Source organism: Mauremys reevesii, linkage group 1, assembly GCF_016161935.1.
Source record: "Mauremys reevesii isolate NIE-2019 linkage group 1, ASM1616193v1, whole genome shotgun sequence".
NCBI lineage: Eukaryota > Metazoa > Chordata > Testudines > Geoemydidae > Mauremys > Mauremys reevesii.
Genome location: NC_052623.1, coordinates 66,548,850 through 66,574,167, shown reverse-complemented (window position 1 = coordinate 66,574,167; position 25,318 = coordinate 66,548,850). Strand labels below are relative to the sequence as shown.

General features: G+C 45.5%; 1 protein-coding gene across 1 annotated transcript in view; it reads right to left on the bottom strand.

Annotated features, from left to right (window-relative positions):
- EPSTI1 (epithelial stromal interaction 1) overlaps nt 1-18,311 on the bottom strand; it is an 80,676-nt gene extending 62,365 nt beyond the window's left edge. Inside the window, exons 1-3 of the mRNA XM_039522119.1 lie at nt 17,984-18,311; nt 6,889-6,947; nt 2,256-2,339 (exon numbers count right to left, since the gene is read on the bottom strand). Of these exons, the coding sequence (XP_039378053.1) occupies nt 2,256-2,339; nt 6,889-6,947; nt 17,984-18,177 (337 nt within the window). The 5' untranslated portion in view covers nt 18,178-18,311. The remainder of the gene's footprint in view (nt 1-2,255; nt 2,340-6,888; nt 6,948-17,983) is intronic.
- Between the last annotated feature and the right edge of the window lie 7,007 nt (nt 18,312-25,318).

The following is a 25,318-nucleotide window of genomic DNA, read 5'->3' as shown; positions in this document are numbered from 1 at the left end:
TAAGGCTCACAGCAGGGGTGGTAACATAGTGTCCACTTCAAGAACAAAGTCAATTAACTTGTTTGTAAGTTTTACATAGTAATAACTATCTTTCACAGGACAGATACAATCAATGTTTTCTGCAGACAGGAGCTTACAAGTTTTAACAGAAGGACTAAAATATTTTTGTACTTGGTGAAACTGGCTGGGGGGGGGTCACTGTCACTTGGGGGAATCACTGTTAGTACCTTCTTTAATATCCCTACAAACATGGTTTGATAGGAATTATCAACAAGGACAAGCCACATTCAGCATAATTTCAGATAGAATAGCGAAAGCCTGTTGCTGATTGAAGAGTCCTCCCCTCCGGATAAACAACACAGAAGTTGGGAGAGAGGCAGAGTGGAGGAGAACTCTCTCTGCTCAGCAACTAGGATGCAGACAGTGAACCCTTCTCCCCCACAACACACAGTGAGCCAGGACAAGAGAATGACAGTTTATTTTCCTTTCCAGTAGCTGGGAGATGCACTTTCAAAGTTAAACACCCAGTAGCTAGTGGTTGATATGGAAGAGGGTGCCGTAGGATAGGAATCCCAGCACCTTCCTCCCCAGAAGATGGGGCGAGGCGTGGGCTTTTCACTTCTGCAGCATTCCACCACCACTCTTCCATCTTAAGCATTCATTCAGTCTTGAGCTAATAAGTTTAGACCTTCAGTTTCTAAATATCTTGTAAGTTTTTCAAACCCTGCAGTTCACTTTCACCTACCATACACCTCCTTAGCCTTGTATTCTACACCTTTCAAGATCGCTTGAAAGAAAGATTTCACTCCAGTATTACATACTGTTTTTCAGTTATGCTGTTCTTATTTAAAAACAAAAACTACAAAGGTTGGTTTGTGAATGAGGTTTCAACTTCATCAATACAACAGTCTCTCTGTGCATGAGCGTAGGCAAAAAATCACCTTAACTTTTCTGCCTACCTTCATACATAGACAGCAAAATTGCAGCAACCTGGATCCCAAATTTCATAGAAATGTAGGACTGGAAGGGACCTCAAGAAATGATCAAATCCAGCCCCCTGTGCTGAGGCAGGACCAAGTAAACCTACACCATCTCTGATAGGTTTTTGTCCAACTAGTTCTTAAAAAAAAAAAAAAAACCCACACAAAAGATGGGGATTCCCTTGGAAGCCTATTCCAGAGCTTAACTACCCTTATTGTTAGAATGTTTCCCCTAATATCTAACCTAAACCTTCCTTGCTTCAGATTAAGCCCTTTACTTCTTGTCCTGCCTTCAGAGGACAACAAGAACAATTGATCATCATCCTTTTTATATCTCTAACATATCTGAAGACTTATCAGATCCCCTCCTGCCCAGCCTTCTCTTCAAGACTAAACACACCCAGTTTCTTTAACATTTCCTGATAGGTCACGTTTCCTAAACCTTTTGATCATCTTTCACGAAAATGTGGTTGCTCAGAATGATTTTTAGTAGCCAAAATGAGTCATTTACAAAATGTTTTGTCACATTCCTTCCTCGAGCACAAGATATGATCTGCAGTTTAAAAATTACAATCCACACACCCCGAGTTTGATTTATTGACCATCCACCCTGAAACTTGAAAAAGTGATCTCCCACTTCAGTTTCATTGTAAACACCAGTAATTAGGAAACCACATGATGTACTTCAGAAAGAAGATGCAAGTAGTTTCATGCCCTCTTCTGAAAGTCCAGTCTGGGGTGCAACCAGCTGAGTGGAGCCAGAAGAGTTTAGAAAAACAGCAGGTCGGACGTGCCGGTCAACCATTTCCCCCACCCCCTTATTGTTAGAGTTCACCTTAAAAAAATAAATAAATAAAAAAGGAGTCCATTTTTAAATTCCAGCCTAATGCTGCACTTTTGTATTTGTGTCTATTTTTGTGGTTATAATTTTCATGTTACAGTTTTCAGTGCTCTCAGCCAAGTCACTCACTGTGCTTCCTTCAAGTTGTTCTTCCATTGCCTAAATAACTATTCAAAATATGTAAGTGATAATGTTTTACAGGGTTTTCTGCACCAGTCAGAAGAAATTTCATGAAGGAGAAAGCCATGTATTTATGTTTTAGGAACTTCGTCATAGTCAAGTTCATTAAAATCTCACTAAGAGTAGCTATTATTGCTAACATTTTAACCTACAGTAAATCTCTAAAAACCAGAGCAAAAAAAATAAAATAAAATCACAACATTTTTCATTTATTTTATTTAATCCACCAAGTTAGCTCACTTCTATTTCCTTACCCAGTTTCTGTGGTTTCATGTTAATTGGTCCTGGCCGGTGCTGTTCCTTCCACCTCTCCAAGTTCTCCAGTTCTTTGTTGGCAACTAAATCAAAAAGAAAACAAACAATCAGCATATAGAAATAAGAGCCACTGCTGTAAGGCACTTATAATATTGTTAAATTACATCACATTAAAAACTATGCCCACTCATGAGCAGGTCTACTCTACTCTCCACAAACATAGTTCAATCCACACTAATGGCTGGTCCATATGAAAGATTAATGAGCCTATGGTGCTGGCTACCACCCAGGGGACTGCTTTCATCTCTGAAAGCCTCAAGTTCAAATCCTATTATTGTTGTCTTAAACAGGGCTGGCTACTATAGATATCTAGACTATAGTCATGGTCATTCCCAGCTAGTAGCTATTACCTATTTAAAATTATATAATTATAAATAAATGCATTGAACTCCCAGGACACATGCCATCCGTCACTGCTCACTCATGCTGCTTTTTGTTGTTTCCCTTCTCTGGATTCATCTGTTCTCTACTGATATTATAGGCTGTGGGACTATCAAGAAAGTTCATCTCTTCACTGCAGCCATTTTTGTCCATGGAAACTAGCTGCACCACCCTCCCATAAGTTCCCCCGCCCAGCAGAACTTCCTGTGAGGTGCAGAATTATGGCACCCTGGCAGAGCAGGGCAGGAGCAGGCTAGAGAAGATGGGGTGGGGATTGTGGCAGTTCTGCATCTTGGTAATTCCCCTCTGCATGGGGACTATGGCAACAGGGGACACAATCTAGGATGGCACTTGGGTTGTTCTAACCTGCTCCAGGGGCCAGTCTGATCCTTGCCAGACTTAGTAAAGGGAAAATAAAACTTCCCCTCTCAGACGGCCTATACAGTGCGGTAAAATGTGTTCTGGTTACTATAGGTTCAGATATACCTTCTTTCCTAGTGAAAACAAGGCCTCAGTCACCATGCCACTCTGCACTAGTGCTGGGAAGAATTCTCCTGCCTGTCATTTTACTTGTCTGTAAAGCATCTTGGCCTCAATCCAGCAAGGTGCTTTCAGAACTTTTTGAGTGCAATGGGACCATGCACATGCTTAAGTTTTCTGCTGGTCTGGGGCCCTAACGTTTTGTTGCCATAACACAAACACAACTACCACCATGACAGCAGCACTGTCTGCCTGAATTGTTTCCCTCCTGGGCCAATGGTGGTGGTTTGGTGCAATGGAACAGATACCAGAGTTCACGCTCTTTCTAGAGGAGAATGCCACAACCCCACGCCAGCTTACTCCAGGAGTGAGGTGAAGTGAGCTCTGGATCAACCACAGAGTCTTAAAATTTAAGAAATTAAAATTAACCATACTCTCCAAAGGGTTTCAAACCACACAGTGCTCACTCACTGTTCCTACCCTGTCATGGTAGTTCTCTGACACTATGAAAGATATTGGTGAAAAATTACATTGCAGAGTTACTCCCAAATATAAGAACAAAAATTATGAAAAAAATCTTCCAGTTCCTGCCAGATAAAACTCCTTAATTTACTCCTAATTTTTTCTGTCCAGAATGTGTATGCATTATTTACTAGCAGTGGCTAAACAAAAATCTTTAAGCCAAACAATAAGAACTTTTACAATGAAAGAATACTTTAGATTGCCATCTAAAAGAATGTTTACTGTATGCATACTGTATACCCTGTCAGCATTCATAAAATTGTATGTAAGTCACTTGTGTCTCTGAGCTTGTTACCAAGGAATTTATGTACACAGTTCTTGTGATTCCTGGATTTTGTGGTGTTCTCTTTTCTAATGTATATGATGTATGATTTTATTTTATACTCCAAATTTTCAGTAAAATGGGCTACTGCAATTCTTAAGGGTTTGCTGCATTTCACTGAGTCCCTCAACATGGAAGGAAAGTTTAGATATTAGACCTGGTTTGGGGAGGCAGCAAATGTCTACAAGAACCCATTGAGCGTCAATGGGTTTAGTATCGGTTAGTAAATATTAAACCTTTTAGTTCTTTCTTTCTGTATATTTGAGTCATTTATATATTAACTAGTCTTAGACTCTATATTCAACAAAGAGTATGTCTGAATTCTAAGGCCCAGAACACTGGTCCTTCACCAATAAGGAACCTATTCAGGAATTGTATGGGTTAGGCTGTATTTAATAATTTGTAGTGCCTTCACGTTTATATCAAACTCCAGATATTCTTGGAAACCACCTCCTTAACAGACACACACAGACACATATACATATATACACATATACATATATATATATACACACATACATACATATATACATATATGTGTGTGTGCACATACAAACTTGGGAAACTAGTGAGGGATGATTGTTACTGCAGAGGTTTTCTGTTGGGGAATCAACAGGGAAGAATGATTGTGGGGTCAGAAGGACTCACTGAAAGACATTATCTTGAAGAATTGTTGGTCCTTTCAGCTGTAAATAATCATGCCTTCGCACTTAGTCAGGTAAACTGAGAACGCGTAGAAGTGACATCAGAACATCTGTTTATTTTGGCAAAGTGGGTTTCTTTTTTAAACCCTGTATGAGGACACTGGTAAGGGAATATAATTGGGGAATGAGAACTGCACCTCCCTCTAGATACAGTAAAGGAGAGACACAGAGCCACTTCTTGGTTAGACAACATAGGTGTGGTAATGTGTCTATTTCTTTCTGCAAAATGCTGTACTAATCTCCGATTAATAATTTTTGATTAAACAATTCCAGTTCAGCCGGTTATTCGACAATCTCAACTCTTTAAATCAGACATGTAACCATAGGCGATGTAGATATTCAGTGCTGCTCAGAAAAAAAAAATCAAGTCATTGGAGGTAAGGTGCCTTACATTATGCAGTTGTACTTAGAGAATTTGTTAAGCACATTCTAGAAATGGACATTTTCTCTCTGAAAACAGTACACATGAACAATTTAACCATATAAGCATCCAATAGGTATACTATGCCCACACTGGCATTACAGAAACATTAACTTGACAATGGATAGCTAAACAAGACTCAAAATTTGATCTTCAAACCTAAACTTGACACCCGGCTGGTGGGGGTAGGGGGTGGGGGGAGAAAAGAGGAGAAGGGTTATTAACTTTAGGATGCTGTAGTGAGTCGGTGTGGCTCCCCTCCTGCCCAGCAGAGGGAGCGCCCTTGCAGACACTGAAGTGGGCGGAGCCACCACCGCCTGTTCCCGCCCCCTGGAAGTCAAGGAGTGGGACAGGAAGTATAAAAGCCAGCCGCTAGAGCTCACTCAGGAGCCAGCCGCCGCAGGGAGCTCGAGACTGGGAAACCTCTGAGACCCAGGGCAGCCGCCCAGACTGGCCGGAGCTTCCCCGCACCCGTTACCTGGAAGAGCCCCCAGAGCTTCCCCGCGCCCACTACCTGGAAGAGCCCCCAGAGCTTCCCCGCGCCTTCTATCCGGAGGAGCCCCCAGAGCCTCCCCACCCCTGCTGCTACCCGGAGGAGCCGCCTGAACACACCTGGCCGGACTTCCCCGAGGAGCTGCCGGACCTGCCACCAAGCCCTGGCCACGAGGAGCCCATGCTGGTGGACTGGCCAGGGACCGACGCCACGGACCAGGTAGGCCCTGAAGGGGAGACTGGAAGTAGCCCGGGGGCAGCCGACCCCAGTCAGGCTGCAGACACACCCGAACCTATGTCAGTGTGTTGCGGTCAGGATCCCCACTGACTGTCAGTGGTGATAGCCGCTGCTAGGGCCCCGGGCTGAGACGCAGTGGAGTGGGTGGGCCTGCGTCCCCCCTGCCACCCCACTCACGGGTGGCAGTCTTCCCCCTCACCTCAATGCTCAGGTGTAAGGGCCTGGGCCTATGTACTAAACTGTTTGTCTGCTCAGCCCCTGCACCAGAGGGCCTGGACTCCTGTGACTCTGTACTGTTGCTCAGCCCTGAAGTAGAGGGCCTGAGCCCCCCCGAATCTTGTGCTTTACCCGGCCGTGGACCAAGAGGGCCCGTGCCGTGGGACTTTGTGTTTGTCGCCCAGGACCGCCGGGGGACCAACCCGGACCAGACGGGTGTGGTGAGCTGGTGTGGCTCCCCTCCGCCCCTCGGAGAGGGTCTTGCCCCGGCACGCATGTTTACAGAGGGGCATCAAATTAATTCTGAATGTGTCTTGTAGAACTTAATTTGAACAGCTATGACACCACCTTTCTAATGGGAACCATCTTTCTATGGTTGAACTATTCTTTTCCTAATTTGGCTTTTCTACCCATGCAAAATATTTTACAACACATACAAGAAAAAGTCTGCATGGTGATGGAGTTTGCCTTTACTAGGTGATCACAATTAGTGCTTAATTTGTGCTGGGGCTTGCCAGGCCTGAGCCCCAGCACCTCTAGGCTTGCAGCGTCAGTTATGAAAGTAAGAAAAACTGCTTGAGTCCCATCACCTCTCATTACGAATTAAGCACTGATCACAATGATCCCTTCTGGCCGTGGATTCTATGTTGTGGTAGCTTTAATATTATCACAGCTGCACACATAAAACCCATGGAAAGGCTGAGATAAAACTGCAAGGGTCATAAAGCACAGAAAAAAAGCTGCATTTTGTAAAAACAAACAAATTCATCTAGAGTGTGGTAGATAACGCACTTACTTTTCTGTATCTGGTTCCTTCTGGTTTCATTTGGAGGTATCAAGACATATGCGCCTGTACTGGAATGGAAAGAAAGTTGATCATTACTGTCACATGAGCCTAAGGATTCATTACTATCCTCTATTTCAATATGGACCTTTATAATTTCTGTAAGAATAGCTACAAGGTTTAGAACAATCTGGATGTAGGATTTCTGCAGTAGGTATATACATAGGGATGTTTTCAATCACAAGCCATGCTATGTGTCATGTGCGCCAAGAATAAGATTTTCAGAAATATTCAGCATTGGCTTAACTCTGTTGACGAAAGTCCCACCCTCACTGCTAATATCATATCTCCTTCATTTCAAGACAGACTGTATTTCCATAGATTTGCTACAAAACATTCCATAGTACATCCTGTCCATGAACATCAGACGAATGTGGTCTAACAGAGAAGGCATGGCAATTAGTAGCTCTTGGTTCTATTCCTCTTCCCACACTCCATTCTAGGAGGTGCCTATTGCTCTCAAGCACCTATTGATGTCCATCTTTGGCCCGTGCCTCAGTTTCTTCATCTATAAAATGGGGATAGTACATCACTGTGGTGTCATGAAGCTTAATGTTTATGAAGGACTTTAAAATTTTCTGGGCATATTTATTATTTTGCAGTAGTGCCTGAAAGCCTCCTCCCCATGCCCCCATCCTGCAATCCAGAATGGTTTCCAGTTGTCCTAGGGGATTAAAGAGAGACATTAAAAGAATGGGGCAAGGACAGAGGAGCACTGTGGGCAAGAAGGACAAGGCTGGCAGTGGGAGACCTACGAAGGAGAGAGGCAGGAGGTGCTTAGGGAAAGCAACTGAAAAGGGGACAGGAAAATAAATTATTATATGTCACAGAGCTCCAATTGCAAAAAGCAGTCTGCTGCCATATCACTGGGATCCAGGGCTGGGAAGGAAAGTATTTATATCTGTTTAATTACTGATTTCTCTTTGAAGGCTTATTCTAGGAGATGGATTAATTTAAAAAATTAAACTAGTAAAGATGGAGCTGCTAGCATTAATGGAACCAGCTAATACAATCCTTTCTTATCTTATTATTGTGATAGCCACTGAACATTTTCCATGCAGTCAAATATCCTTAACAACTGGAGTGCTGCAAACTCAGTGGAAGCAGTATGTACTGCACCATCACAAATTTGGCTAACATGAAGTGCTGTGAGGTTGCGCAGATGAAAATTCACACTACAAGGGTTCAAAAAAAGAACTAGATAAGTTAATGGAGAATAGGTCCATCAATGGTGTGACAAAGTGGGACTGTTCTTAAGGTTTCCTCTGAATACTGTGTGGGTACCTCAGTTTCCCCTATGCATTTCTTAAGTCTCTAGGGGGTGAGATTGTTGCAGAGCAAAGGGCCAGTGTGCATAAATGGCCGGCACTCTGTCTCCTGGCAACTAATGGCCGGGGCCCTCCCCCCCCTGCAAGGGGATAGCTAAAGGTGTTGGAGAACAAAGATCAGGTGACCTCCTGGCCTGGGAAAGAGGAAAAGGCCAGAAAGGAGGGGCTGGAGAGAGTTTCAGTCTTGGGCTGTCTGGGGAATCGTAGAGAACCCCAAGGTTGGGGGCTAAATTCCCTACTACCCAGAAGGACCTGACTAAGGGGGTCCTGTTTATGCCTACAAGCTCTGGTGTAGGCTGTGTTCCTGTCATGCAATAAACCTTCTGTTCTACTGCCTGGCTGAGAGTCACGGTGAATCGCAGGAAGCCAGGGGTGCAGGGCCTGGTCTCCCCCAAAACTCCATGACAAATGGCTATTAGACAGAATGGGCAGGAACAGTGTTCCTAGCCTCTGTTTGCCAAAAACTGGGAATGGGCAACAGGTGATGGATCATTTGATGATCTCCTGTTCTGTTCATTCCCTCTGGGGCACCTGGCATTGGCCATTGTCAGAAGACAGGATATTGGGCTAGTTGGACCTTTGGTCTGACCCAGTAGGGCCGTTCTTATGTTCAAGCATTGCAGATAAGTTAATGACCAATTTAAGGCAAGTTGGCAAAGCTTATCCTTATTTAACGCAACTTGTTATTCTTGATTATATTACTGTATGCTTCTCCAAGCATTCCCTTATTTGGCTGTATTTAAAAATGTTTAGACTTTCCCTCGCAACTAAGCTTGAATGTCATATGCTCTACTCTTTGAAGGTTTTGTTAGGTTTGTTCTTATGGGTGTTTTTTTTTTTGTTGTTTTTTAAACTAGCCAGATCTCGGACTACATCTTCTCTTGAGATGTTATACACGAGTTTGTCAACTTCAGTCCTATTCTTGTTTCCTGTATGGTCTCTCCAAACTTAGTTAAAGAAAATTATGTATAGTCTCCTTTTTCAGAATGACTTCAGGGACTATGGTGATGATCCCTATAAAAGGTTGTGGATACAGACAGAGATAGGAAGTAGCCTTTAAATTTACTCTCATATGTTAAGGCTCTGAAATTTCACAGTATTATGGTTCCTCTCCTTTAGATCCCCAGTTTTTGTTTAAAACAAACAAAAAAACACTATATTAAAAAATATTGATGAAAAGAACCGTCATCAAATCCAAAACATACATAATCTCCATAAAGATGATCATTTCCTTAATCTGACATTCCTATTAGCTCAAATGTATGTATCAGCAACAAGGTATGTTGTATGCATCATGTATACATGTATGTATGCATCAGTGCAAGGTACAAGATATAAACGGCACCGTAAAAGCCTGTGCAGTTAAAAGGAGACTATTAAAAGCTGAATGGGTTTTCATATTATTGAAGTTGATTTGGAAACCAGATGAAAGCTTCAAAATAAGTAGAGAGGCAGATGCAGAGCAGGAAAGGGACAAAACCAGCTTTGGCTTCCTTCAAGTCTATCATATAGTGCAGGGATCAGCAACCTTTGGCATGCGGCCCATCAGGGAAGCCTGCTGGCAGGCCAGAGCGGTTTGTTTACCTGCAGCGTCTGCAGGTTCAGCCGATCGCGGCTCCCACTGACTGAGGTTCACCGTTCCAGGCCAATGGAGGCTGCAGGAAGAGACGCGTGCCAAGGGATGTGCTGGCCGCCACTTCCCACAGCCCCCATTGGCCGGGAGTGGGGGACCGCAGCCAGTGGGAGCTGCGATCAGCCAAACCTCCGAACTCTGCAGGTAAACAAACTGCCCTGGCCTGCCAGTGGATTTCCCTGACGGGCCGCATGCCAAGGGTTGCTGATCCCGGATATAGTGCTTTGGTTATTTTAACTATCAGTTCAAAATAGGGGGAAATAAACATCTTTTTTATCTCCCTTGAGTAAAGTCTCTATGCATGTACCTACCCCACGTATGTAGGTTGCATTAGAAGCGTAGGGTTGGGAGGTCACTGATGAGGAGATTCCAGGTGTGCACCATTGGGAGTTGGTAAATGACTTGGTAACATTAGAGAAGACCCAGCTGAACAGTCAGTGTGGCTTTGGACACCCAAGGCTTCCTGGAAATCTGTCAGTGTGGAAACTCAGGACCAAAGTCTAAGTCCCCAGTCCTGCAGTTGCCCTGGGTGTTCTTTAATGAGGTTCTGTACAGGCACTGCAGTCAACACACACACTGTCAATTGCAGGATCAGGGCTTAAATCCATACTCTGATTTATTTTGCTTTTTCCTTAAGACCTTTGCATTAACTGTTGCTTTTTCCTCTTTACGAAAGGAATTCTTTTACTCCGTATTTTAGCCAGTTTGCAATACCACGTCAGACATATCCTCTCACAGACGCTCTGATCCTGCAAAGCCTATAGGATCCTAGTTACAAGTGAGCAATTTAACATTCCAGTCAGTTTTCTGTTCAAGCAGAATCTGAGCTACTGCAGTAACTCTATTTGGAAATGAGTTATCCTAATTGGCTTGCTGGAAATTAATGAAATGTCCTAATTTTGAAGATTATTTCAAATTATCAATACTGCACACAATGTGAAGTACAAAGACTATGAAAAAGTGGCATGAAACAAAAAAGGAAATATAATGTTTTCTACTACTCAGGCTCCAAAATAATGATTTTTTTTAAAAAAAAAAAGTCATTTTGTGCTTAATGAAAAAGTCTATTGTTTTATTTTTTTAAAACACTTTTCCTTGTAATGTCTCTAGAGTTATAGAGGATGTGTTTCTCCCCCATCTCCCCTGATAGAGATCCAATTAATGTGCTCAGAAAATCCTTGGTGGATTTTCTGAGATTTTCCTCACAGAAACAGAGAAAATACATTTTGGCTGACTACCACTTTTGCGCAAACATTGACTTCTTTGATATTGATCTGAGTACAGTGCCTGACACTGCAGTGCCCTTTCTTTTTAAAAAGAAAATTGTTATGAGTTTGTGAAGACAAATTCCACATATTCTATGGGGGAAAGGACTATTTGACTGTGTGGGTGGGAGTAGGGACACTATTTCAAATAGAGAAGATATGAAGTAAAGGAAAAAAACAGCAAAGTATACATACTCTTATGTATTTATCTTACTCATGCAATAGTCCTGATGAAGTTATACTTAAAATGCTTGTAGGACCTGGACCTTCATAACTTTTACTCCACTTCCTTGTGCATAGTTTTTGATTACTTAATTATACAACATAAGACTGTTTTGGTTGCACATGTCCTATTTTGCCAGATGACGCCCATTGATAACTTTGCATATTACTTTTGCTGTTTGGCTGGGAAATTCTCATGTTACCTGGCAAGAGGCAATGTGAGCAGCAGCATGAGCACTCTCCTGTCACTATCCCTGCAGAGCCATGCTAATGAAATTGGAACTGTTACATTTGCAAATGTTATTAGTTATTTCCAGTTCTACAGCATATGCACCAATGCAAATGGCTGCAAGCTACTTATTCCATTCTCCATGGCCCTAGATGATCTCATCTGATGTTCAGTTTGCAGTAAGAGATGGAAACATGAGAGTCAAAGGGAGAGCATCACAAAGGATGAAAGGTCTGGAAAAATAAGAGATTTGGGCAGGTTCAGTCTAGACAAAAGAAGCTCAGGGAGACTGTCAACAGTTATGGAAAAGGAATGCTATAAAGAGGACAAGAATCATTTATTCTGATTAGTCAATGGAAAGAAGCAGAGAAAGTTTACATGCAATACTGCATTAAGGTACACGAAGGCTAGTTGACTTAAAGGAGCAAATGGTCAAGGAGTGTTGTATCATCACCTTCAAGGATACTCACAGATAGACTAAGCATTCAATTGTCAGGCACTGCTTAAGAATATTCCATTTCCTAAGGCACATATTCATGTGTTAAGGTTTCAACCCCCACTTTGAACTTTAGAGTACAAATGTGGGGACCTGTATGAACACTTCTAAGCTTAATTACTAGCTTAGATCTGGTAACGCTGCCACCAGCCAGAAATCAGTGTCTAGCACACTTTCTGTCCCCCCTCACCAATCCCTGGTGAGTTCAGACCCAATCCCCTTGGATCTTAAAACAAGGAAAAATCAATCAGGTTCTTAAAAAAAGAAAGCTTTTAATTAATTTAACCTTTATCTCTGTAAAATCAGGATGGAAAATGCTTTACAGGGTACTTAGATTTATATAGCCCAGAGGAAACCCCCTCTAGCCTCAGGTTCAAAGTTACAGCAAACAGGTAAAAATCCTTCCAGCAAAAAGAAACATTTACAGGTTGAGAAAATAAAAATAAGACTAACACACCTTGCCTGGCTAGTTACTTACAAGTTTGAAACATGACAGACTGATTCAGAAAGATTTGGAGAGCCTGGATTGATGTCCCGTCCCTCTCAGTACCAAGAGCGAACAAAACCAAAACAAAGAACACAAACAAAGAACTCCCTCCACCAAGATTTGAAAGTATCTTGTCCCCATATTGGTCCTCTGGTCAGGTGTCAGCCAGGTTTACTGAGCTTCTTAACCCTTTACAGGTAAAAGAGACATTAACCCTTAACTATCTGTTTATGACAACATGGCTGCTGAACCATGTGTTGGTGGGCACCAGCCACACATGAAGCTGTCACCATCCTGCCAAATCAGACATTTTCCCAAAGTGGGTCCATGCTACTGGGGAACAACTTTCTGGTAGCTGTCTGTTTCCCATTAAATGGAGCGAGCTGTAATGGATAACTGGAAATTACAGTGCTAGGTCCCAATCCTTACAAACAGATCTGTGTACAAAGACACACCGATGTTAACAGGGCTCTGTGTGGGCGCAAGTGTCCAGCAGTATGGATCCATTTACAGGTTTGGAGCTCATTAAATTCTCCTCGAATCACTGGACAAGTCCTATAGTCTTAATTTATTTCAATGGGAGTTTTCACTGAGAGGGCTGTTTGCTGAGGCACTGATTTCCCAGCCCCCAAAATAAAAGGCAGCCAGCCAGTCAGCCACTGTCTCTCTTCTCCAGAAACCCCTTTATGGGAACATCAAGAGCAGGGATGGCCAAACTGTGGCTTGTGAGCCACATGCTGCTCTTTTACAGTAAAAGTGTGGCTTGCAGACCCCCCTCCCCTCCCGTTTTCCACCTACCACACTATGGGGGAGCTTGGGGCTTCTGTCCTGCAGTGGGATAGTAGGGTTAGGGGCTTCTGCCCAATGGGGGGGCGGGGGTCTAGCGGCTTTAGCCTCACCGGAGAGGCCTGCCGGGGCTCAGGACTCCAGCCCCACAAAAGATACCTCCTGGAGCTCAGGGCTTCAGTGTCACTTTTACTGACACTTAGCCCAGGGGTCGGCAACCTCTGGCACACAGCTCACCAGGGTAAGCACTCTGGCGGGCCGGGCCAGGCCAGATTGTTTTTCTGCCACGTCGACAGGTTTAGCCGATCGTGGTTCCCGTTGGCTGTGGTTCGCTGTCCCAGGCCAATGGGGACGGCGGGAAGCCGCGGCCAGCACATCCCTCAGCCACACCACTTCCCTCAGCCCCCATTGGCCGAGGGGATGGCGAACCGCGGCCAGTGGGAGCCGCAATCGGCTGAACCTACCGATGCGGCAGGTAAACAAACTGGCCTGGCCTGCCATGGTGCTTACCTTGGTGAGCCGTGTGCCAGAAGTTGCCGACCCCTGCAGTAGGGTGTCTTGCCTGAGTGAGGCCTAAGAAAGAACTACAGGATTCAGCCCTGAGTGGAGAAGCCCTTTACATAGGGAAAGAGATCAGAAGGAGAGGAAAGGAGAGAAAAAAGCATGAGGGGCTGCAACAAGAGTTGTGGTCTTAACATTGGCACTGAATATACTTTTCTGCTGTATAATTCTCTGTGACTCTCAGCTATGTTCACACTATACAACCAGAAAAATTAGGTCATCTAAAATACACTTACTGGAAGGTTGCAACTTAACACACAAGAACCAAAGGGAGAGGAACGAATGAGCAAGCAAGCTGGACCATAAGGCAGAGATGCACAACTCACCGACCTTGCTTTTGGCTGACTCTTTGCACCTTGACTGCAGAAAGACCGAGATTGCATGCTTCCCTATGGAAACCCGTGGCCTGCAAGCAGGGCCAGGAAAAAAACCTGAGAATCTAAAGTGATAGCTTCTAATTTTAAGACATTTTTCAATACACCACAGTCAATAAAGTTTAGAGGTGAGCTACCAAATTTGGAGATTATGGTCCAAGCCATAAACCTGGGATCCTGAATTGAACTTTTGGGAGTGGCAGGGGGGAATTTAGATCCCAGGATTTAGTTCAGGACCATCTCTGGACAAACTGTGTGTGTGGTAGTCCACTAGACTATCACACAGTTTAAGATTGGGGGAGAGTTACCTTAAAATGAAATCATGGTGAACTGCTGTCTGCTGTTCAGTAGATTTCATCTGAATGCCAACAGTGAAAGGAAATATTTATCTCCACGCTTCCCTGAGGAAATTGATACAGGGGGATGAATTAGATGACTCACTAGCCAATAATGACTATGAGTGTAGGGTTGCCACCTGGCCGGGTTTTACCTAGACAGTCTGGTTTTTGGCTTCTGTGTTGGGTGCCATGTTCCTGGTTTTTGACCAGAGAGTCAAATCCAAAGGGGACCTGGCAACCTTAAATGGCACCTGAACTAAGAGTCCGGTTACCATAGGGCGGGAGGAGGCGCTCAGTCATTAATCCACACCAGCCCCTCTTACCTACAGGCAGGCTCCTTGGGAGAATCCAGCAAGCGACCGTGGGAGGGGGGAGAGGGTTAGCAATGGGGGCAGGACCTTGTGGGGAAGTAGCAGGACAGGGGCAGGACTTCAAGGATCCGGTTGCCAGCAATTAGAAAGGTGACAACCCTATATGAATGAGTGTGATCCTGAAAGGTGCAGTGATGGGAGATTTACTTGTGAATTGAGTACAGAATTAGGCCCTAAACAACCTGTGTAATTCAGAGGATTCTGGAACTCACTGAAGAGCATCTGGCAGTTACAGAGGACAATGGTCTACAGGAATGTTTTAAAGAGCCTCTTACCTCCAGTTTAATGGACTCATTTTCAGGGCCTTTAAAAATCTCAGATTAGACAAATGGAAAATAAAACTGCAGTCTTTGTGCAAGTAGCTTTCTATTGGTAACAGATTGAAGAGTGTATGGATTTTTTTTTCTAATTGAGCATAAAGATTGGAAAACTAGATTTTTTTAAAACTGTAAATGCTAAGTACAAGAATTCTGTAAACAAGTGTTTTACTGTTTCCTTTCTCTTTTCATCCTACATGGCATGGCAACATCCTACATGTTCCCATTTGTACAATGTCATATCCTTGGATTTTATTATAGCAGCTTTGTTTTTTGAAGGTGGATTTATTGGAAACTATTTTACACAGTCAGATTTTTTAAAAAATAATAATAAAGAAGAGAGCCAAGGCTGGCTGCTGAAGAAAAGGGGCCATCACAACCTTTTACTTTCTTAGTCACTTGACTACACTGCAGCCCTTTCATTTTCTACCTTTTCCTGATTTTTTTCAGGATAAGCTTTTGTTTCAGGTTTGTTCTGAAGAGACGCAATTTGGAAATCAACTTTTACACGTAAATGTAACCTCACAGCACCTTACAGACTTTAAGTCAAGCAACCTGATAGGCACAAACTGACTGTAGCAAGTAGTAGGTGTTTTCAAGCTCTTGTTAACCTGTTGATTCATTGTTGCCCCATTGTTGCCTCAATTGTGAATTGAGTACAGAATTAGGCCCTAAACAACCTGTGTAATTCAGAGGATTCTGGAACTCACTGAAGAGCATCTGGCAGTTACAGAGGACAATGGTCTACAGGATATTCTATAGGGTTTTGCCCAGGCATTTCAGTTTCATTTCCAAATTGAATTTGAACAGACATTGCTGGCTAAGTTCCTGACAGGTGATTCCCTCCCATTGCCAGGCATCCTGATGGAACAGAAACAGTTTGAAAGAGTTTGAGATTTTACTTTGGTCTGATTATTCTTCAAATTCCTTCGTAGCACATAGCTGGAAAGACAGAGGATTTCCCAAGCTTCCAGGTATAAGGAGTGTTACTGGCATGCAAAGAAAAGGAGGTGGCCAGAATGCCTCTGCATTCTAGCTATTCCCAGCTGGGGGTAGGAAAAATCTCCTGAGCGCATAGTTATCTGGGTGTTAATTAGAGTAGCCTTGGGGCTACTCTAAATTTATGCTAGAGGCTGAATTGATCTCTGGCTGGCCCCAGAATAGAGCAAGAAAAAAAAAAGGTGGCATAAACTGTCTTTATTTTGCTTGTTTCTAATTTTGGAAGAGGCAGGAAGTTAATCAGATTCATGATTGCATGATTATCTTCCCAAACAGAAGATAAGTTATGTGAAGTTATCCAGATCTAAATAGCCCATACATACCAAAAGTAGATCATTTTACAACTTGCTAGATGTTCAAGCATTCAACATTAGAGAATTAAAATAAATTAGAGAAAATAAAAAGTGAAACATCCTACTAAGTGTTTATGATCTTTTGTCCCACTGTTGTCACATTAGCTCCACCCTTTTTTTCCCCTTGAGTTTCAGTAAAGGAAAGGAAACTGAAACAGCTTCTAGTGGGCAGTACTAATTTAAATCAGCTACACGTTGAAGGAAATGAAAAACAGCAAGATCAACAGAATAGTTAACATGATCATTAACAGTGTTAAGTGTAGAAATAACTTGAAAACAAAAAATAATTAAATTTGGGTGGAAAAAAATGTAAGTGATTAATAGCTCTGCCCAGCTAAGCATACATATAGTAGGTGCATACGCATACACAGAGCCTGCAGAATATCTAATTACAATCAAGTATCAGAGGGGTAGCCGTGTTAGTCTGGTTCTGTAGAAGCAGCAAAGAATCCTGTGGCACCTTATAGACTAACAGACGTTTTGCAGCATGAGCTTTCGTGGGTGAATACCCACTTCTTCATGCTGCAAAACGTCTGTTAGTCTATAAGGTGCCACAGGATTCTTTGCTACTAATTACAATCACTGGAAGTTAAAATTAGAGATGGCTGGAACCCAGATAGGTTTAAACTACAGCCCATGACTAAGGCTTTGGCTTTACATTTGTCAGGGGTAAGCATTTAAAAACTGATGTTCAGTTCCTGCCATCATGGGTTGTACCCAAACTGCATAGGGAAATCAGCTCTAGCTCAGAACCAAAGTTGATTTTTTGGATCTGGCAATTTGTATCCATCTTCAGTGATTAAATTTAGGTGAAAAAGATTATCAGAATTGGCTTTGAAATTCAAGTTCAAAACCTTCTCTTGTTAAGAGTCCATACATGTATTGACAATGTATGTAATACCATCCGCTTAGAAACAGATAGCAATAGAGATACGTGCAGCAGGCTTACAGAATTTGGTGTGTAATGCACACAGAATGATTATGTTTTTTACATGAACATATTAAGTACATGTGCATGGTTGCACAGCAATATTATCTCTTAATCATATCTCCAGAGTCCTCAAAAGAGCTCAGCTCTCATTTAGGCACCAATACAAGTGGTCAGATTCTCAGAAAAGTTAAGGGCCAAGCATTTTGAAAGTCTGACCCTAAGCTCTTTCAAAAAAATCTTCCTCTATACCCATATCCTTTATATAAATACATACACACAGTCAGTTGAAACACTGGCACTTAATACAATATTATTGTGTAAATACACACAAACTTTGCTAAACTGGTTGCTACTTACTGCTGCTCCTGCTGCTGACTGGTTGGTTTCTGGCACCCCAACTCTTCTGCAGAAGTTGGGTCCCCTCTGGGATTTCCAGCTCCCTCTGTCAGCCCAGAGTTCTCCCGCTCCTGGTAACTCCTAGAGTAGGAGGTGGTGGAGGCAGCAGCCACCCTGCGCCTGCTGTCTTTTTCCCATCCTGTTGCCCCATACATAGTCTTAAAGTGTGTCCTGTCTTGTCAAAGAAGGCTATAAATTCAGCCCCACCCGGAACTTTTGACAACAAAACAAGAAGCCAGGAAAGGAAAGAAAAAACTGCTGAGTTACAGTCAGTTGGTTTCAATTTCTTATAAGACCGCCCCAAACCAGCTCCTCCCTGCTCTGACACATGCAGGAGCCTTCCTCATTCACCCAATCACCTCTACTCCACCTGCAGCTCAAACTGATCACTTGACTGACTAGGGCACAAAAGGTTACTCGGAATTGGAGTTCATGGACAGATAGAAAGCTTTTCTGCTCTTCATTCTAATGGCCCAGCCGGGTGATAGGGGTACAGGCTTTGGGGTGGGGCTGGGGATGAGGGGTTTGGGGCGTGGGAGGGGGCTCCGGGGCTACAGCGGGGAAAGAGCACTCCCCCCAGCAACACCTGCCTGGGCTGTGAGGGAGAGGCGCCTCTTGCTGCTGCAGCAGCTCTGGGGGTTGGGGCTGCAGAATAGGCGCCCCTTTCCTGGCCCCAGGAGGTCTGAGACGGGGCTGGGCCATGCTGCCCTGGCTATGTCTGGGGCCGGGCCGGGCCATGCTGCCCTGGGCACACCTGGGGCCAGGCTAGGCCACTCCGGCCATGCTTGGGTTCATGACGCCCTGGCTGCAGCTAGGGCTGGGCCGGGACACACTGTTCCAGCTGCGCCTGGGGCTGGGCCAGGCCAGGCCGCCCCGGCCGCATCTGGGTCTGTGCCACTCCTGGGTTCAGGCCGCTCCTGGGTCCAGGCCATGGCTGGGGCAGGGCCGGGCCAGGCCGCACAGGATGCATCTGGGTCTCTGCCGCCCCGGCAGCACCTGGGTCTGGGATAGGCTGGGCTGTTCTGTCTGCGCTTGGGTCTGGGCCGGCCAGGCCATTCCTGTGTCTGTGCCACCCCAATCTGCGCCTAGGTCCTGGCCAGGCTGCTCCTGGGTCCGGGCTGGTTCAGGCTGCTCCTGGGTTCAGGCCGCTCCTGGGTCCAGGCCATGGCTGGGGCGGGGCTGGGCCAGGCCGCTCCGGACGCATCTGGGTCTCTGCCGCCCTGGCTGCACCTGGGTCTGGGATGGGCTGGGCTGTTCTGTCTGTGTTTGGGCCTGGGCTGGCCAGGTCATTCCTGGGTCTGTGCCACCCCAATCTGTACCTAGGTCTGGGCCAGGCTGCTCCTGGGTCCGGGTTGGTCCGGGCTGCTCCTGGGTCCAGGCCATGGCTTGGGCAGGGCCGGGTGTCCCGGCCATGGCAGGTTGGGGTGGGTGGGGGGGAGGTGCCCTGCTTGCGGCAGGTTGGGGGCCTGGTTAGATTGGGGCTAGGGAAGGGGTGTCCCTCCCCTGGCTGGTCCCCGGGTGGGTTCCCTGAGCACCTGTGCGGCACTAAATAGGCTGCTGTGTGGCCACACAGCTTACAGGGCACTTAGGGCCTGGGGTCAGTTTTGTTCAACATCTTCATTAATTATCTAGATGATGGGATGAATTGTACTCTCAGCAAGTTTGTGGATGACACTAAGCTGTGGGGAGAGGTAGATATTCTGGAGGGTAGGGATAGGGTTCAGAGTGACCTAGACAAATTAGAGGACTGGGCCAAAAGAAATCTGATGAGGCTCAATAAGGACAAGTGCAGAGTCCTGTACTTCGGATGGAAGAATCACGTGAACTGCTACAGGCTGGGGACCGACTGGCTAAGCAGCAGTTCTCCAGAAAAGGATCTGGGGATTACAGTGGATGAGAAGCTGGATATGAGTCAAGAGTGAGCCCTTGTTGTCAAAAAGGCTAATGGCAAATTGGGCTGCATTAGTAGGAGCATTGCCAGCAGATCCAGGGAAGTGATTGTTCCCCTCTATTCAACACTGGTGAAGCCACATCTGGAGTATTGTGTCCAGTTTAGGGCCCCCCACTACAGAAAGGATGTGGACAAATTGAAGAGAGTCCAGTGGAGGGGAACGAAAATGATTGGATGGGGCACAAGACTTATGAGGAGAGGCTGAGGGAACTGGGCTTATTTAATCTGCAGAAGAGAAGAGGGAGGGTGGATTGGATAGCACCCTTCAACTACTTGAAGAGGGATTTCAAAGAGGATGGAGTTTGGCTGTTCTCAGTGGTGGCAGATGACAGAGCAAAGGAGCAAAGGTGTCAAGTTGCAGTGGGGGAGGTCTAGGTTGGATATTATGGAAAACTATTTCACTAGGAGGGTGGTGAAGCACTGGAATGGGTTACCTAGGGAGGTGGTGGAATCTCCATCCATAGAGGTTTTTAAGCCCCAGCTTGACAAAGCCCTGGCTGGGATGATTTAGTTGGGGTTGGTCCTGCTTTGAGCAGGGGGTTGGAGTAGATGACCTCCTGAGGTCCCTTCCAACCCTAATCTCCTATAATTCTCTCTGCCCCCCTGGCTAGACCCCAGTGCACCTCTGGCTCTGGGCAGTCTCTACTTCCCACTACCTATGCGGCCCCACCTGTCTCCCTGGAGCTAAGTCACCTGAGTCTGGTGCAGAAGCCTGGCCAGTCTCAGCCAGTTGATGGGGGGCAGTGTGGAGGACGTGGCTGGGCCTCTCCAGGCAAGTGGGTCCTGACGGTGGCTGGCTGGGGCAGGCCCTGGCCTGGCTGATCGTGCCATTCCCAGGGGCTGGAGTTATTCTCCACCCCAGGACTAGCCCTGGCTGCACTGGCAGCTCAGCCCACCAGACACAGTTGCCTCCCAGCAGGGCCAATGAGTGTGGACAGGAGGCAGGGCCTGGGGGAATGGATCTCTGGGGAACCTGGGGTGCTGCTAGGCTGTGAGGGGGCAGGGAAATCTGTGTGTTTGGGGCACTAGGAAGTGGGGGTTCTGTGTGGGGTGCTGGAAAAGTTGTGGTGGGGCTGTGGGCAGGGGGGCACTGGACGGGAGTGGTGGTGTGCAGGGTGATGTGCATTTGTGGCAGGGTCTGGGGGTGGGGGGTGGGGGCGCTGGGCATAGCAGGTCCGAGGAGGCTCTGGCCAGGGAATCGGAGGGCTGTTCCGGCATTGGGTGTGGGGGATGTGTGGCACGGCATGGCCCGTTCCGCAAGGGGAAGTGGCATGCTGGCAGCACAGGGCTGGGTGGGCCACTATGCATCTGGCAACTGCCGGTTTGTAAATAGTGCCCCACAGTGGGCTCGGAAGAGCGGGGCTGCCCGCCATGCCATACCCCAGGCTGCCCCCACCCCCGCACCATGCTCCATTGCCCCTATGGGGGCCCACAAATATGTTTGGCACCAGGCCCACAGAAGGTTAATCCAGCCCTGATTCTAACAAAAAAATCTGGATTCCAATACATCCCAGTGCAACAGAGCTGGAGAAACCTAGAGCCAACACCCAAATCCTGCCAGATTCCTGCAAGTTGGGAGCAGTCTCCCAAATGCCACTGGCTAAATAAAGAACAAGATAGCTGCTCAGATTGCACCAAAGAAATCTGGATGCTAATTCATCAATAAAACAGTGTCCAAAAAAATACTAGTACTAACATGTACTGACATGTAGATTCTCCTATATTCAGCCAGGTTTTGGTCCCAAGAGCCCACATTTTATTGCCTAAACAGAGAACACATTTAGCTGCTACTGCACCTTAAAAATCCAGACCCCAGTGTAATAGAACCACGAAAACTCAGATCCATCATCTGGATCCCGCTGGATCTTACCAGTTTTGGGCCACAAACACAGAAAATGTATAATAAAAATTGAGAGCCAGTGTTGCTTCTACTATACTGGAAAAAATATTAAATAAAAATTGACCACCAACATATCTGGTACAAAAAACCAACCAAACAAAACAAAACAGTAACAAGTCTAATTTGGGACCTTTATTCTGATAGATCCAGCAACTATTTTGCTGCAGGCCCATCATTTCTACCATCTACACTTACGTGCATATTCAGCTTTCTCCTAGCATGCCAGACTAATCAGCCAGACTAATCCAGCTCCCTACCTGGGACACATAGCCACGTAATAACATGTTGGGGGGAAGAGGTGGTTTGTTTATTTGTTTTTGCCGTGTAAAGGAATCCTACAAGGAATACAGAGCAGGCAGGAAGGAATATTCTTTCTCAATTCTTTCTTTCTACCACCCTATGCATCCAGTCTACCGGGAGTGAGTGGCAGTGTAGGCACTTATGGACAAACAACACAGGAAGTTACTGGGTCTTCAGAAGTCCAGCAGCACTAAGGAACTTTCAGCCTGCTGCAGCATCAGGACCTTCCTTATCCTTCCTCGGCGGCAGCAGCAGCAGCAGCAGCAGCCAGTTATAGGGAAGCAATTACAAGGAGTCCTCAGACTTGTGACACTTTTCAATTGACTGCCCGTGTCAAAACCCTGCAAGGCTTGTTTTGCCCCTAAGACGAAAGCTGGCAGGGAGAACAACACACATCACATCCTGAGCCTCTGTCAATCACTGATTTCACTGTTCAAGCTTTCTGATGGCTGAGCCCCAGGCTGGGAGCCAATCAAAAATGATCAGCAAGGCTACCTGGCAACACGCTACCCTGGCCGTGGGAGCCAATCAGACAAGCGACTGCAAGGGACCCAGCCTTCAGAGAAGCCCCCAGCCAAGAGCTCTTCAAAAAGTTCTGGAAATTGGAAAGTCAAAGCATATGTGATTTTATATGTTTATTTGAATGCTGTTTACCAAATAAATACATTGATGTTGCTACATTAGTCATCTTTAATTCATTTAGTACAAAAATCTGGGTTATTGTGGTGAAAATAGTGTCTCAAGCCTTGGTTCAGGAACCAATCCCCCTTTATACCATTGATTCCTATGAGAAAAGTGGTTATAACTTACAACGTTTTGACTTACAATGCAATTCTGAGGACCCCAACATTGTCATTTGAATTTCTGGCAACAGCTTCCTTCTGGTCTGATGGCTCCTAGTTGCCTTCAACTGTCACATATTTCTAGACCTGGTGTTTCCTTTCCCAGGGGCCTGTGACATTTCTCCCTGATTGCCATATTAGTGTCAATATGGTTCATGTAAGTTCATGGTTCTTGATGGTGATGGTTCATGTAAGTGTTAATGACACTGCATCATGGGATATCTCACAGATAATAGATGACTTCAGGGAACTCGGAAGCACGCTGAAAAAAAGAATGCCCAAGCAATCTTCTCTGAGATCCTTCCTGCCCCACAAGGGGAGGATGGCAGAGGGCAGAAGATTCTGGAAGTGAACCGCTGGAAATGAACATCCACCCTATGCCATTAGGTAAATGGCATAGGGTGTAGGGTTTGGGTTTTGTGGAATACTGGTCCACTTTCTGTGGGGAGAGCAGGCTTTATAGTTTGGATGGCCTCCACCTCATCAGAAGTGGAACCAATCTTCTCAGGAACAGGCTGGCTAGAGTAGTGAGGCGGACGTTAAACTAGTAGCAAAGGGGAAAGGTAAAAAGAGGGAAGATCTGAGCACTTGGCACAAAATCGAGATTTTTGAGAACAAAATTAATCAAGGAATCAAAAGACATGCAGAGAAAAAATTCTTTAATTGCCTATATGGCAATGCTAGGAGCCTGGGTAACAAAGAAGACCAACTGGAACTGTTCATTTATGAGCAGAAATTTGATTTAGTTAAGGGATGGGCAAACTTTTTGGCTGGAGGGCCACATCTTGGTATGGAAATTGTATGGTGAGCCACCTGGGGCAGGGGATTGGAGCGCACAGGAGGATGAGGGCTCCGGCTGGGGATGCAGACTCTGGGGTTGGGCTGGGGATGAGGGGTTTGGGGTGCAGGAGGGTGCTCCAGGCTGGGATGGAGGGGTTCAGAGGATGGGATGGGGCTCTCAGTTGGGCCAGGGGATTGAGGTGCATGGGGGATGAGGCTCCAGCTGGGGGCGCAGACTTTGGGGTGGGGCTGGGAATGAGGGTTTTGAGGTGCAGGAGGGTGCTCCAGGCTAGGATCAAAGGGTTTGGAAGGCAATCAGGGCTGGAGCAGGGGGTTGGAGCGTGGGGGGAACTCAGGGGTGCAGGATCTGGGCAGCGCTTACCTGAAGCGGCTACTGGAAACAGTGGCCCATCCCCCCTCTGGATCCCATGTGGCGGTGGGGCCCCGTCTGCAGGCTCTCATTGGTTCCTGGCCAATGGGAGCTACAGAGCCCGCGCTTGGAGCTGGAGCCCCCTGGCTGCCCCTGCTTCCGGGAGCCATGCAGAGCTGCTGCATGCATGGAGCGGAGGAAGGGAAATCCCTGCTCCCCAGCTGGAGCACCGGAGCAGGGAAAGCTCCCAAAACCGCTCCCCAGTGGCAGTTCGAGGGCCAGATTAAAAGGTCCAACGGGCCGGATGCAGCCCGCGGGCCGTAGTTTGCCTACCTCATATCTAGTTGGTATTACTGAAACCCGGTGGGATTAATCACATGATCTGAATATTAAAACCAATGGTTATAACTTATTTAGGAAGAATGGAGATGGCAAAAGGGGAGGGGGAATGGCAATTTATGTCAAAAATGGCATTGCCTGTTACCAAATCACTGATAACTCAGAAAAAAAACCCTCAAATGCTTATGCATCAACGTTCTAACAGATAAAGCACAAGATGGGGTATTAATTGGGGTCTACTACAGATCACCAAATCACACTAGGGAACAATATGACCAGCTCACTACGCACCTATCTATAATGTATAGAAAAAAAAGCTGCGCAATCATGGGGACTTCAGTTTGAAGGACATATGCTGGGGGTCTTATGCTGTCAGTACTTAAACTTCCTTGAATTTCTAAGTATGATAAATGCCAATTTCCTAACCCAAAAAGTGTTGCAGCCAACATGGGGGAATTCTATATTAGGCTTCATCTTGATAAAGAAGAATTGATCAAAGAACTAAAAATTAAGGGTCATTAAGTAAAAGTGTTCATTGCTGGATCTCATTTATTATGTGAAAACAGAATAAAATCCAGATATAGTATAGATCTATCTATCTATCTATCTATCTATCTATCTATACTTGGTGCTTTACAATCATAATATCACAAAGCTTAAAACAATTGTGAGCCAAATCAGCTGGGAAGAAGAATTTAATCAGAAAAACATGAATGATATATATGAATTGTTTACGAACATTTTATTAGATGCCCTGTAGCAGAGGTGTGGCCTCCCTTGGAGATTGACAGAGAGAGAGGGCCAGACATCCCCT